Source organism: Channa argus, chromosome 12 (assembly GCF_033026475.1).
Source record: "Channa argus isolate prfri chromosome 12, Channa argus male v1.0, whole genome shotgun sequence".
Taxonomy (NCBI): domain Eukaryota; kingdom Metazoa; phylum Chordata; class Actinopteri; order Anabantiformes; family Channidae; genus Channa; species Channa argus.
Genome location: NC_090208.1, coordinates 19,574,276 through 19,589,548, shown reverse-complemented (window position 1 = coordinate 19,589,548; position 15,273 = coordinate 19,574,276). Strand labels below are relative to the sequence as shown.

Here is a 15,273-nt window from a genome sequence, read left to right as displayed (position 1 = left end):
CAAAAGTTTACCTCGTCAGCCTCCTGCTCAAGTAAGCATGAGGTCAGCTACTGTAAGCCTTTATATTGCTATATCAGTGAGATATGGTTGATTGATATATGTGTTGAACAATTAAATTGTGAAATGTTAAGCTGTGAATAATATAAAGATAACTGAATATATGTAATCTTTGTGTTTGAGCTTAGTCATGCTGACTGAGTGAGAGGTACATTGCAGCAGATTCAAGGCCATCTAGAGTCATCCAGGAGTATTTGTGTATGAGCAAAGTCATGGTGTGAAGCTCAAACAGTGGCATAGATAAAGGGCAACATTGTTAACTCTGTGTGTGTCATATGGATTTGAAATGAGGTCAAGGACTGCAGTAGTAAGAAGTGTATAAAAGAGGATGCACACATGAAACCCAGTCCCAGAATCAGGCTCACATTTTGTTGAGTGCATGTTTTGCCTTCCGCACAAAAAGACAATCTCACTGATCTGACTGGACTTTGCTGTTGTTGACTAATAATTGGAATATATTAATAAATGTGGAGAAAACGTTGTGATCCATTGGCCTGGACTGAATGAACCGCACTACAAAGCGTGTAGCACAATCCTTCTGCATTAATGTGGAACCGCAAGGGGACACAAGCCAGTGTCTTCTTGTGCCAGTCCCATGTCTGGATAAATGCAGAGGGTTGTGTCAGGATGGGCATCCAACGTAAAACACATGCCAAGTTAAAGATGCTAATTGTGACAATGACTTCTGCATTAATGTGGAAGTTAGCCATCAATGCACCCCCACAACATCACAGCTGCTGGATTTTAAACTGTGTGCTGGTGAAGTCAAAAGGTCTGTATTCTTTTTAGCATGGAGTAAAACGTGTCTATAATTTGAAGATAATGACAAATATTAAAACATTAGAAAATATAAAAAATTAAGAATAAAACCAATAAACCTAGAACAAAAGTCTAAAGTGCTTAAAATACCAGGTGTTTTCCTTTGACACTTGTTATGCATATACACTAAATACATTTTTTTTAATGTTAGAAATGAGTGAAATGTTGAAATAAATAAAAGTTTTACGATTTCACGATTTAAGAATCATTTAAATTGCATCTGAATAATTTACCTTTACCATTTCTTATAATTCATAAAAGCTGCAACATGGGAAAGTTTTGTAACACAGAAAACTTTTTTGTTTTGGTACATGGTATCTGAAGTGTCTGCTTATCTGGTTCTAGAGGCTGTGCATGATTAGTTGCAAAAAATGACAAATGTGATAAACATGAGATGTCACCGGTCTGAACAGTTGGGCAGGAAAACAAACAAAAGATTTCCCACATAAACACATGGTGAGAACAAAGCTGAAAGGGAGGAGAATCACACAGAGGCACATGCAGGAGGTGCACAGCACATTTCCCACAGCTTCATTTTGTTTGTGAAGAGTCCGGGTACAGACAGGAGGGAAGATAAGAATAGCTCATTTTATTCTTCATGCCATCACTGATTATCAGTCACGTAGAACTCACTGTGTTCAGAACAGAGTAAAGTTATGGTCATTAAATTTATTCTCCATATTTGGGTTGTGGTAAAGCAAAAAATTATTTACACAAAAAAAGTAAGTGTATGCCTTTATTACACATATGCCCCTCTTCTAATTATAATCGCAATATTTTGCTTCTCACATTTAATACCTAAACTTTTACATTGTTCTCATATGTACATGAGTCTAAATTTGACCCTTCACCCAGAAAATAAAACAATTTTTTGAAATATGTTAAGGGATAGGAATGTGACCATTTCACCTAGTCTGTGCGTGTGTCCTTCTTTCATCTTAACCAGTCCTCCCACATTTACCTAGAAAAACAGAGACAGGTAAGTGGGTGTAGGGTGACTTTCTTTCCCACAGGAAATGGAAATCACAAACGTCACACACAGACACATTTATAAAGAATAGCCTGTGGCAGCCCGAGACACAGAGTAAATTCATAAGGGACAATCAAGATACAACAACACATGTAACAAGAAAGGTTTAGACACATCTCTGGATCTTGTGTCAACCTTCTTACAAAACCTCCACTAAGGTATCAGCCTTTACTCTCTTTTTTCATATTTAATGTTAACATTAGATATTTTAATATGCAGCAATTATTTTAGTTGCAAACCAAAGTCAGTCGAGCACTTGATTTTGAAAGACTAATTTATACAGTTGTTAACATCATGTCTTCAGGTCTATTAATTGATTTTATTTTATTATTTTATAGCAGGAGTGTTTCATCTAACTATTTGTTTAGTTTGTTTATGCTGATAGATTTGTATTAAGATTCAAACCTTACTTCAGAGTGATTAAGCTCAAAAATAGCCATAATGTTACAGAAGATTTAAGACTCAAGCATGCAGAGTTATGGGACCTATAGTAAAATTGAGTGTGGTTTTACATGGAGAAATTATTTTCTCTTCCCCAATATGACAATCCAGGACAGATTTGAGACAAGTCTTTATCTTTTCCGTCTCTCATTGTGTAGCTGTCTGGTCTATCGGTTTACTGTTGTGGTTCACTGTTACTGTTCTCTCAGAGACTGTTCACTACCTGCTCTTCACTTTACTTCAGTTTTCTCTTTTCATCAAGCTGCCATCTTTAACAAACAAAAAAAGTTTCCCTCACTGTTATTAAAAAAGGGCAAACAACTCTCACATTACCAAGACTGAACAAAGATAAAGAAAAAGTCAGGATTCATAATTATGAATATATACAAAACAAAACTAATTGAAATCCTGGTCAAAAGTGTTGGTCAACATCCAAGTGTAAATTGATACACGATTACTCAAAGGCTGAGTGATCATCAGAAACATTAAACAACAAGTTATGGTAATTTTTATGTTTTATATTTGATTGCTATCAGACAAATGCAGTAGCAATCTTATGCTCATTAGTTAATAATAGCACTATTTTTGTTTGGTGCATCCAGTGTAAAAAAAATTAACCATATTCTATGAATGACCAAGTTGAACTTACATATGTATCTTCACTTATTTTTGCTAGTTACATTTTGAGAGAAATAAGGTTGAATATCGTTTGGTGGGTGGGCACATACTTTAAGGTCAGGGCGCACGGTGCACTGGACTGTTAAAGCAGACTTTGGGGTTTAATAGTTTAAGCAACGAAGGCACTTTAGTTAAAGTTTGTGAGCAGAAACTGGGTGAAGAATCGTCTCCAAGCAGCACGGGAATGACAGTAAAGTGTTACACGTTTTAAAGAAGGTCATTATGTACAAACTCTTTTATAGATTGTTGTTACCAAGGAGCTTCGGACGGAAGTTTAGTGTTGTTGTATTAAAAATTGTGCCATTATTAATTCAACTATGTATTTGTCTCTTTTATTTCTATAGGATGTCCTTATATGGTAGTTTTCTGACTGATGAGCAGTTCCAGTGCTCCATATGCCTCGACGTGTTCACTAACCCTTCTTCCACACCATGCGGCCACAGCTTCTGCATGACCTGCATCAGCAGATACTGGGACGGATTGAAGGTGTGTGAGTGTGAACAGTAAATGTGTGTTACCTAAAATAAGTCATAGGTGGGACAGTAAGGTGTCTTTTTTTTGTCCTTCCTTTCCTTCTTTCCCTGTTTTTGTCTTTCTAGTACAGTGCTCATCATACACTGTTCACTTCTAAACAATTTTTCTTGGTCTGCTCAAGCTTGTGAATTTACTATGTATTTATTTAGATCTCTGGTTACTTTTTTATTTCGTTATCTCCTCTTGTTGCTTCCCTTGTCCTCTCCTTTCCTCTTCATCCATTCTTAGATATGCCAGTGCCCTCTCTGCAAGAGAACCTTCCAGAAGCGACCAGACCTCCAGATCAACAGGACCCTCCGAGAGATCACTGAGCAGTTCCGATCTATGGGAGGAGGAGGAGGAGTGGACAGAGATAAGAGAGGGGGAAGAGGAGATGGAGAAGTTTGCACAACAAAAAATGTATTTGATGAATTAAAGAGGAAGCTGCATCGACCTCGATCAAAGTCACAGACTATGATGAACTGTGACACTCATTTCCAAGGTAAGACAACGTGATGTGTTTCCCTCTGCAGTGAAACTATGGGCAATATTAGCCTTTTTTTGTGAGTTTTGGAAAGATGCTGAAAATAATTACAGTAAGAGGTTAATTGCATTTAAAGATTACAATTTTAAATGTATATTTATTGATGCATATTATCAGATTTTATTTATCAGACCATATTGTTAAAAACTCCTGTAATGTAAGAGAAAACAAATATACATATTACGTAATCTATCTACCATTATTAGTAAAAATGTCCAGAATATCATCTTATCCAAATTAATTAAATTTGTTATTCTATCTTAAGTTAGAACAAAAAATGGTAGATTTTCCCTCCTATCACTTTCATTGGCATCTAGCTGTGTTTTTGGGCCCACAGAACATGTTCACCTCCTCCAAATATGAATGAAGATAAAATAGAATTACCCACCAGCTCAATATTAAATTTGTGATAATAGAAAGATTCTATTCTCTGAGTTTGTAAGAAGAAAAGTTTATTCACCATTTTAGAGCCACTAATTTTACGATGGGAAAAAAAGGCTTTTTGGGCCTGTGTCCTGTTGCTAGGCTAGTATGTTAGCCCCCTTTTCTAATTAGCATTAAACACAATAAGGGCTGATGGGAAAGTCATCGACACTATAGGTAGTGATCACAAATCAAGTTACTGGTGTCTCTATTGTAAGTCATAGAAAGTCATTAGAATTAAATATAATACTATAATGTGTCATGGCAATCCATTGTTGAGAAATGTTTTATTTCTGATATGCGCGGAACAACACAGCCGTCCCTAGAACCTTCTCAGCAGTGTGTACTGAAAGATCTCAGTAAAAGAAGGTTCACAGCTCAATTCTGGTTAATCTTGCTTTGTAAGGTGAATCCACCCCAAAATCACGTTCTCCAGACACAAACACACTAGCTTCTTCGGTACCAAACCAGAGTCCAATTGCTGCCGCCAACCATACCTCTGGGATTCCTCCACCTCCTTCACTTTTCACTCACCTCCGAGGCCGGAGAAGATTCAGTGTTAGCGGAGCTGCAAACAGCCAAAACCTCCCCATCTGTGAGCTCCACCACAGAGGCATACTGGTAAAATATTAAATAAATAAATAAATATCTGCCATTAACCGTTTGAAATTTCTGTGCTCATGTATGCGCTTTAATTGTACTTCAATGCGTTATCTATAAGAGAACATATACGTTTAGTGTCTGACTTTAAGTTCCTCTTGTACAAATGTATGACATTCTTTCTCTTTGATTTCAGATTTACTGTAGGACTGATCGAGCGTGTATCTGTACTGACTGTGAGACTGAGGATCATCAGGATCATGACACAGTGACTGTCGAAGATGAGTGGATGGAAACCAAGGTAGAGAAACTACAAAGCAAAAAAATAAGAGGATTTTTGGACTGAGTGATTCAGACTTTGCAGTGTTTACTCCGTACTTTATTATGTTCTAACAGGATAAAAGAGGCTTTAAGAGAAGTAACTACTACAAGTTTTAAAGGTGACAGTTGACACGTGATTGCAAAGATATGACTCAAAATAACACACGAATGTGAGCATTGAGTGGCCACGAAGCACAAGTTCAATGTTGTGACTCCCAGTTCCTCCTGGTTATATGTCATAGCATGTGTTGGGTACCTTGTAAGGTGCTTTGAAAAGCTCTATTTAAGCAAACCATTTACCATTGCATTGGATATTTTTCTTGCTGCTGTTGTCCGTTCTGCTGTGTATGTGTGTGTGTGTTTAGGCACTGCTACGTGTGTCAGAGCAGGAAATTCAAGAGATGGTCAGAGAGAGATTAATAAAGATCAAAGAGATCAGAGCCTCGGTGACTGACTTGGAGGTAGTTAAAACCACTGCAAATACAAAAAGTGTGCAGTTTATCACAAACACTTTTTTCCTCAACATTTCTAAAAATTAAGCTATCTTTTCCAAATATCTACCGATATTGCCAATATTTCTCCCGCTATAACCTACTTTGCATAAAGTGTAATGGTTGTTTTTTCATTATTTTTTGTGTTTTTTGGGATTTAGGCAAGTGTTTAGGCAATCTTTTAATTTCTACTTGACTTTTTGCTATGTTTTGGGGAGTGCAACGATCAATCTGTTTTATATTTAGAGTTATGATGCACAGGGGGATCTCAAAGTAGCTAACATCCGGTTGAAAAGATAAGAAATACATACACACTCTTATAAACTCTCTAGTTGGCAGTGGAGCAAGAGACGGCTGGCATCGTTTGCCTGTTTTCTGCAATGGTGTCTGCCATTGAGCGCTCCCAAGCAGACCTGAGGGAGGTGATGGAGATGAGCCGAAGGGCGGCAGAGCTCCAGGCCAATGCTATGATAAGACAGCTAGAGCTGGAAGTTGAAGAGCTACGGAGGAGAGAAAGCATCCTCACTGAGCTTGCCCAATCAGACGACCACATACATTGTGTCAAGGTTGGTGAGAATCCAAGGTTCAGTTTACCGACATAGAGCAAACATTGATGGAAACCTCACTAGTGCCAATTTTGGGTCATCTCACACGCCTTCATTAATTTACATCTCCATTTCAGACGTTTCCTATCCTCTCAAGTCCCCCAACTGCCAAAGACTGGTCTGAGGTTTCAGTAACCTCTGACCTGGGAACAAGGACCATCTACAGGTCGATGGCAGCTCTGGTGGAGAGGTTTCAGAGGGAGCTCAAGAACATTGAAGAGACAGGTTAGTGACTTGCAAAACCATCCTGATTTTTAAGTTAACAACAAAGACATTTGAGTGGTAGTTTTAGCCAAAAGCCTGGGGTATATAGAAACAAGAGAAAAGGCTGGTTAGCGTTGACTGATATTTAGCAAGGCTTTTCTTCCTTTAACAATATCAGTTTTTCCTGTCTTATTTATTTCTTGCTATACATCATTGGGATCATTTTGTGGACCTGTGAAACATGTTTGAGACTAACCTTTCAATCAAGCGCAAAATAAATATGAACACTTTTAACAAGCAACTCACACAGAGGAGCTAACCACACACAACATTTATTTTGTCTCATTAACATTTCTCTGAGCATTTAGGGGTTGGATTAAATTGGTGTTCAGCCCCTGAACCATGTCCCCTTGTGGCTTTTTCAGGTTTTGCTGGCTCAGTACTGGAACCCAGTAAACTCCAAAAGCAGCCCAGTGAGTGTCCGATCCCACTGCACCTTAGATAAACTGTACTGTACATACACCAGGGAATATGTTCCATGCAGCACTTAAGAGTCCTGCTTTTCCAACTATTCTTACACTACCCACTGGTGATTACCTGGATCAGGAAGCTGGAAGGGTTGTGCAGTGACAGCTGGAAAATTAGCATGTGCTGCAGCTCTTTAGGATATTGGCTACAGCTGATGTAGATCATGCAAACCGAGTGACACTTTGCTATTCTACTTTAAACATCTACATTACACTACGTATGCACATTCCAACTTAAACCAGTTATTAATACAAACTAAAGTACATTGTGGATCAGTGAGTTGTAACAAAATTTTCTCTGTTTTTCTTCAGGGGTCAAGACAATACAGGAGTATGCAGGTGTGTTACACAGACTAAATCACGAAAAAACATCAATATTGGCGTGTGGAGCTAATTTAAAGATTTTTTTTTTTAAATATATAAATATCTAACAGTTGATGTAACTCTGGACTCTAACACTGCCCATCCCAGACTGATTCTGACAGAGAACATGAAAAGTGTGAGACTCTAATTTAATTATTACACAACTTATGAATGAATCATTCACAGTTCATTTTTCTTTACCATCACATTTTATTTTATTTTTTTTCCACATTACAGTGTATTAAAATGGGGGGCAGACGAGAGGGTCTCTAAATGACCTTGTGGATCAGTAACAGTGTTTCAAAACACTTTCTGCAGGTTAGATATGGAGATAGACATCACCTACTTCCAAATAATCCAGAGAGATTTGACAAAGTCATCTGTGTTCTGGGACAAGAGGAAATGTCCTCTGGGAGACACTACTGGGAGGTAAGAGCGGCTTTCGTCTGACTAATCTAAACAGAATATACTCCTGTCTATAAATTGTCGGTAAATAAATAAACATGCGTATATGAAATATAATGATATAATAATAATAATATAATCACATTGTAGCACAATGATTGTAATATAAAAATGAAGTGTTTTTGGAAACAACAATGATTTGTTAAAATCAACAACTAGTCAAATTACATTTAATTTATGATCGCAAGTAAACTGACATGACCAAATACGGTAGTAACACATGTCCTTTCAAGCTTTTCCTATGTTTCAGTTTTTTTTGTTTGTTTGTTTGTTTTTTTTTGTCCTTTCTGCTTATCCCGTGAGTTCAGGGTCGCCACAGCAGATCATTGTCCGCATGTTGATTTGGCACAGTTTTTAAGCCGGATGCCCTTCTTGACGCAACCCTCCCCAATTTCTACCGGGCTTGGAGCGGCCCTGCACAGCTGGGGATGGGAACGGGCTGTTAGGGGTTCAGTATCTTGCCCAGGAACACTTCGACATATAGCCAGGGCCGGAGATCACACCACTCACCCTGTGGTCCGTGGACAACTGCCTTTACCAACTGAGCTACAGCCGCCCTCTTTCCTATGTTTCAGTGTTTGATTCAATTACTAATTGGATGTGTCCTATGTCTCCTGAACAGGTGGAGGTGGGTGGGAAGACAGACTGGGACCTGGGGGTGGCCAGACAATCAGTCATCAGGAAGGGGAAGATTGAAGTTACCCCAAACAATGGATTCTGGTTCCTCAGCCTAAGAGACAAGTGAGTCCTGTCTTCAAAAAAACTTTTCATGTACTTGTTCAGTAAATGAACCTGACACTAAATGTATAATTTAACTGTGTATTGAACTGTCTTTTCATTTCTCTTGTTCTGTTCTCCTGCAGAAACAAGTATGCTTTTCACTCAGAACCCTCTTCAGATGCCCTTATGAATGTCCAACCACATAAGATTGGGGTATTTGTGGACTTTGAGAAAGGACAGGTGCAGTTAAAAATATGATTAAATTGTCACTGGAAGCTCCTTAGGGGCAGTGATCTAAAGATGAGCCCTCTATAACAATATACCACTTTAACAGTATAACCCATCCATCCATTTTCTGTAACTGCTTATCTTGGACATATCGCCAGCACAGCAACATATACACAAACAGACAATCATTCACTCTCACATTCACACTTATGAGCAATTTGGGGTCTAAAAGTAAGTAACATGCATTTCTTTGGATTGTGGGAGGAAACCGGAATACCTGGTAGAAAAGCCAAATAACCAGGAGAACATCCACACATAGAAAACCTAAGCTGGATACAAACCAAAAACCTTCTAGCTGTGAGGCAGCCCCTCCACCAATATGCTGCCCACAGTGTAACTCCAGAATTCACATCAAATCCTTTCTATGAAAACAGAAATTCACTCGTGTATTTCCTCTATTGCTTCTTGTGTATGTCTCCCTCTAGTGTTGAGACCTAGAATCAGTAGGGGTTTAACTACTAATGAATATTCTGTTCTACTGTACATGTAAGACCACTCCTTGGTTTGTGTACACTGGTTACTTCTTAATTGTAGACGGGCCTGTGATTCTGTATTTATACCATGTGTGATGATGACCAGATGATCCTGATCTTTTACAATTACTGTGTATATTCTTTATCCAGTGGTTCTGTTTTCAAATAATAATTTGTTTCCTTTTCTCGTGGTTGCAGGTGTCTTTCTACAACGTTGATGCTAAAATTCACATCTACACATTCAATGACACTTTCAGTGAATGCGTCTACCCTTTCTTCAGCCCTTGTACTAATAAATCAGGAAAGAATGATGGGCCACTGGTTATCACGCAAGTAAACATGACACAGTGGCACAACACCTGAAAGATATTTGCATTTCTTTTTCATTTTTTTCATACACTGTATATTTGTTCAGTTAGGTCCTTTGTAAAATACAGTTGGCAAATGTGTGTTCACCAAGGTTTTATTGTAGTTATTTCAATGATCTGAAGTTGATTATGTATTTAAAAAATAAAATTTCCTCTGAACCAGACATTTAAGCATGACTATTATCTTTTATTCTCCTCTCAGGACTGGGTTTTTGGGAATTTTTGACTTTTGCTTTCTTGCCGATAGTTGCATGTCGTATTACCATCATGTCTGTATGTTTTAAATTTGAAGCTTCAGCCAAACTCCTGTCGGCACCACTAAGGCTGACTTTAGAGTTTCTTATCCTTTTCTCTGGCCATTTTCCATCCTTGTAATTACTTTTACTTTTTATTTGATAAGCAAAGCGTCATTAGGGTTATATTAAATTCATGGATTTAGCTGTTTTGTCTGAAATAAACAAACGATTCTGAATGTGTGACACAGTGTGATACAGCTAAAGAAAAGTTACACCAGCATCTTTACTATTAACCAGAAGTGGCTGTATCCACTGTGGAACCCCTGATGTCACAGAAAAAAAGAAAAAATAGATTAAACTGGTGAAATTTATTTGGGATCAGTCATAGTTAACTTTAGAAAGTCAATCTTTTATATCAATTTAAGTTAAAGTTTTGTTTAAATTCATTTGTCATCATTAGAGTATAAACTGCATCCATCTTAAATCTTACCTTGTGAAGTTGAATAAAATTGATTAAAGCTCTCATTTAAAATTAGGAGCTACAGATGTCAGTGTGGTCCTGCAGAGACTCCCCCTTTGTTTTTGCAGGAGAATGTGTTCAGCAAACCCCCCAACAGCTCCCATTCCCCCAGAATGCTGGCAGGAGTATTTTACAATGATATTTTTTATGTTCTTCTTCTAATTAGTTGCTAATTTGCAGACGATGAAACAAATAGTTGGAAAACTTTCAGTGCCACAGCCACAGACTACACCAACATCTAATTTAGTTTCCAATTATTTGTGTTTCCCGAATGGGAAATAACGGGAAACACAACGGGCCGTGTAAAAAGAGAACAGTGCATCCTGGGGAAAGATGCGCATTTTTATTTTTTAGACTGTTAAGGATTACTGTTACTGTTTGTGTCATTATTTTATTTTTTTATTTATTTTTTTTATTTTAATTTTTAATTTTTTTTTTTAATCTAAAATAAAATAATGAGGATTTCCTGGATGAGATTTGTTTCATTAATTGAGTTTTTAGGAAGTGTAAAATGACTAAATGTAAAATGTAGATGTAGTGTATAAACTGCCTCCATCTTAAATCTTACCATGTGAAATTAATTAAAATTGATTAAAGCTCTCATTTAAAATTAGGAGCTACAGCCATCAATGCGGTCCTGCAGAGACTTGCCCTTTTGTTTTTGCAGGAGAATGTGTTCAGCAAACTCCCCAACAGCTCCCATTCCCCCAGGATGCTGGCAGGAGTATTTTACAGTGATTTCCACTGGAGCCTTTGCAGGTACTGTACTTAAACCTGCCAGATTCAGACAGGTGACATCTTGTTTGTTATAACCTGAGAAAAGAAAAAGTGGCAAGAAGAGGGAAAAAAAATATAAATATAAAACTGTGTTTCCAAAACATATAAGCTTTGTAAAACACAAAAATAATAAATCACATTTATGAAGCTGTAAACAAGTGATAAAAACTGTAAATATTAAATATATTATTGTTGCATATTTGTTTTCTGCTAATTGTTTTACTAACACATTTTAGTAGAGATGCCACTGGATTTCATGACTATATTGATTTTTACAGGCGTAGCTACTTTACCCATGTATGCCACGTCCTTCCATTCTAGATTTTTCTCGTCCAGTAGCTGTTCCAAATCATGCTTCGGCTCCTCTCCAACCGATATGACGTTGCAACGCGTGCTCTTGACCAGTACATCAGCCAACAACTGGGCCATAGGATCCTCAGTGGAGGTCAGCAACCAAACCTGGTACAGCAAATCAGAAGGTAATGTGCGGTAATATGATGTGAGTCAATACTTTTTAAAGCATTGACAAATTCCTACCTCCACATCTTGTTCTTTCAACATACAGATGCCAAGAGTGTCTTTTGGATTAATAGTCACATCCTTCTTTTTAGATGAAGACAAACTGATCCAGCTGTCTGTTAAACATACACAAACATTGCAGAACATCAGCCGAACCACCTCAGGTGTGTCCTGGCCGAAGTAACCATACCTGTGTGAAGAAGGAAATGGAAAACAAATGTATCTGCCTGCATAAGTGCTGTATGTAGCTGCCCATCTCATTTTCTTCTTCAGAGTGTTAACATATTTCTCACCTCAGAACCCTCTGTTCTGCCACAGGCCAGTCGATATCCACATCTATGTCCACGCTGTACTCTGGTGGCATCTCGTAGTAGGCTACATTATCACCCTGGAGAGAGTGAAATAGAGAAAAAACTGAATAAGACAGAAGAAAGAAAAGACCTATATAATAAATGTGTATAAGCTCAAAAATGTATTATTCAGTTACTAAAGTCACTTTGCTACAGTGTCAAAAAATACTTTGTGCTGCCTAGTTACCTGCAGGCATCTCCTATTTTCAATAAGGTGTCTAGTGGCGAAGTAAAAGGAGCCATTTTCACAGAGCTCTCCATTCCAGTCCTGACGCCGCGGTCGTCTGGCTGGATCCAGATTTAATGGCCTGGTACGTTCAATTGATGACCCATCAGCTAGAAGCAGGGAGGGTATGTCTTTAAAGAGTATTCTACTATACAACTTGAACAATTGTCACTTTGCATATGGGATTTATTTAAATGTCCCAAAATAGCATTAATTTAAAAAACAAATGTACATTAAAGCCAAAAACTTATCTGATACTGAAACAGTATTCAGAGCAGATCCAGGCTTTTTTATTTTATTTTGTAGTGACTTAAATAAATCTGCCATCCAGTATTTGGACATACAGTATAAAGTGTGTTTGATTATGTCCTAAAGCTGGTATTTCAATGTGTCAGATACATTTTAATCAACATTTACTGTAGAATTGCTATATATTGATTAAATTTACTGCTGTTAAGATGAGTCTGGGACTACTTTCTGTGAGACTGCAACAACAGTCTTGTGTCTATTGACTTACATTCTTTCTTAACCTCTTGCCAGCGGAACTGGTGTCTCCTAACCACCGAGAAGACAGAATCATACTTGAACTCTGTCATCTTCTCTAGGGCCTCCTTCAGGTGCTTTGGATGGAGACAAGGGGACGTAGCCTGAATGTTGCATATCACAGTCACCTCTGTAGAAGCAAAATCAAGAAAGGTTGTGTTTTAAAGCTGTTTTGTCTCGATTCTTTGGTTATATAGTGCTTTCTCACTAATTAAACAGACTGTTGTAAGCAGTCTGCAAACAGTCTGTTTAAATGTAAACACTGCACTGCACTTTACACAGACACATCCTGTAATGGACTATGTACCTGGGTGTTGACTGACAAACTCTTGGATGGTATCCAGCGATGTAGAAGTGTCTTTGGAGACTTCGGGACTACGACGATGCACCTTGGCACCCCAGGATTTTGCCACATTCTCAATCTCGTCATGATCTGTCGATACCCACACACTGTGAAAATGCAGTATAAAATAATTAATGTACATCCCTTCGACATTGGTTAATGTTAAGTCACGTTTCCTGCATAATTCAATGTCATTTGTACACAGCACATACCCAAGCAATGATATTTGTGAAACATATTTGTCATTTACATTATCAATGTTACATTTATTGCAAGGAAACTCTGAGGACATAATTGACAGATCTATAAACAGAGGACTACACTCTTATGCATGATTGTTATGGGCTTAAAGAAAATGGTTAAATCATGATAAGCTTAGCGTTATTTACCTACCTGTCAAACATTCCAGAGTCCACAGCAGCCCTCAGTACCCATGCAATGAGTGGGACTCCTGCTAACTTCTTAATGTTTTTCAACGGGATCCCTTTGCTTCCTCCTCTCGCCAGAATCAAAGCAGCTGTGTGTTTTTCCACCCGAGGTCGCTTCTTGGTCGGCACGTCCAGCTCACAGTTAAGCCTTACATTTTCCTTATGGTCCGTCATGACGACGGAACAATCTCATGTAGCGATATTCCTCGAGCCCATCTGACCCGGAAGTAGCACATGACAAGCAATTGTCGGTGCGTTAGCGCCACCTTCTGGTATACATCTGGTGTACATCAAATAAAATCATGTGATACGATCATAAAATCCAATGATACCAAACTAACTCAATTTTAGACCCTAATACACTACAATTACGGCGCAATTTTATGCATTTAAAGGGTCTTTGTTGTTTCTATATGGGATAATATAAAAACACAGGTGTCTCAAAGTAGACTTACATTTGCCTTTAGCATGTATTATTCAAACCAGTTTGACCAAACCTCATCCTAGAAATCATATTCTCATCCTTTCTATTTTTTTCTTGTGAAAATGCAAAGAGAAGTAACAAATGGCATATGAAGTCAATAGTAATGTATTTACAAATTGTTGCCGTTACCATTCCTCCCAAAAGTACCCCCTACTCCAGGCTGTCATTGGGTGAGAGGCAGGATACACCCTGGAAAGGTTGACAGTCGGTCCCAGGGCCAACACAGAGAGACATACACAGAGAGAAACCCATGCGAGCACGGTGAACGTACAACTCCACACAAAAAGGTCACAGTTATTCCTGCCTGTTTAAATATGAGTATCTTACAATTAATGTCACTTTTTATGTTCTGTCTTGAATCTAATTGCATTTTTTTCGTTATTTAATACTGAATAAGTAGAATTGGAAAATTAAAAACTTTCTTCTTCTAGCTAAGTTAGATCTTGTATAGTTCTCCTGTACAAACTGATGAATTATAATTAATCCTTTTTTTTGATATCTCATTAAAGTTATGCTATCTCTTCTTGATCATTTGCTATTTTTTATGTTCTTCCTCTAATTAGTTGCTAATTTGCAGACGATGAAAATATAGTTACAAAACTGAAGTGCCACAGCAGACTACACCAACATCTAATTTAGTTTCCAATTATTTTCGGACAATATTTAACTTAGGTAGTGTTTAACGGTTACATAAACGTTTTTTGTTGTTTTCGTCTGGTTGTGTATAAAGTCAAATAGGTCGATTAAATTTTGCAGTTATTTGCAGCCCACAACTTTACTGGTGGTTTACTCCGTGGTTCAAGCTTTGATAAACCTACTGTACACTGCCCACCACCAAACTACAGACAGACAAAGTTAACATGTCACACGTGAACACAATAAAATATGAAGCATCTAGGGAGTTAGATATATCTTGT

At 37.8% G+C, this 15,273-nt stretch overlaps 2 protein-coding genes across 2 annotated transcripts; one reads left to right on the top strand and one right to left on the bottom strand.

Moving 5' to 3' along the window:
* Positions 1 to 1,927: 1,927 nt before the first annotated feature.
* Positions 1,928 to 10,094, top strand: LOC137137686 (E3 ubiquitin-protein ligase TRIM39). Its single transcript, XM_067524277.1, has 15 exons — positions 1,928 to 2,064; positions 3,370 to 3,511; positions 3,788 to 4,040; positions 4,912 to 5,126; positions 5,302 to 5,406; positions 5,792 to 5,887; positions 6,250 to 6,483; positions 6,600 to 6,747; positions 7,152 to 7,199; positions 7,566 to 7,592; positions 7,688 to 7,752; positions 7,935 to 8,045; positions 8,704 to 8,822; positions 8,945 to 9,041; positions 9,761 to 10,094. Exons 2-15 carry the CDS (start codon positions 3,371 to 3,373, stop codon positions 9,923 to 9,925), a joined length of 1,824 nt encoding a protein of 607 aa, XP_067380378.1. The 5' UTR covers positions 1,928 to 2,064; position 3,370; the 3' UTR covers positions 9,926 to 10,094.
* cmasa (cytidine monophosphate N-acetylneuraminic acid synthetase a) lies at positions 8,199 to 14,088 on the bottom strand. The gene is made up of 8 exons (XM_067524283.1): positions 13,838 to 14,088; positions 13,409 to 13,551; positions 13,076 to 13,231; positions 12,520 to 12,668; positions 12,276 to 12,370; positions 12,001 to 12,172; positions 11,757 to 11,922; positions 8,199 to 11,499 (listed from the first exon to the last, which is right to left on the bottom strand). The coding sequence occupies exons 1-8, from the start codon at positions 14,044 to 14,046 to the stop codon at positions 11,297 to 11,299; spliced, it is 1,293 nt and encodes a 430-aa protein (XP_067380384.1). The 5' UTR covers positions 14,047 to 14,088; the 3' UTR covers positions 8,199 to 11,296.
* Positions 14,089 to 15,273: the final 1,185 nt, after the last annotated feature.

Bases quoted from the DNA above. Each gene is read 5' to 3' on its own strand.
- cmasa (XM_067524283.1), bottom strand. From the start codon at position 14,046: ATGACGGACCATAAGGAAAATGTAAGGCTTAACTGTGAGCTGGACGTG. The intron at 13,552-13,837 runs GTAGGTAAATAA...GCATTTTCACAG, and splicing joins GACTCTGGAATGTTTGACAG to TGTGTGGGTATCGACAGATC. The intron at 13,232-13,408 runs GTACATAGTCCA...TTGCTTCTACAG, and splicing joins GTTTGTCAGTCAACACCCAG to AGGTGACTGTGATATGCAAC.
- LOC137137686 (XM_067524277.1), top strand. From the start codon at position 3,371: ATGTCCTTATATGGTAGTTTTCTGACTGATGAGCAGTTCCAGTGCTCC. The intron at 6,484-6,599 runs GTTGGTGAGAAT...TCTCCATTTCAG, and splicing joins ACCACATACATTGTGTCAAG to ACGTTTCCTATCCTCTCAAG. The intron at 8,046-8,703 runs GTAAGAGCGGCT...TCTCCTGAACAG, and splicing joins CTGGGAGACACTACTGGGAG to GTGGAGGTGGGTGGGAAGAC.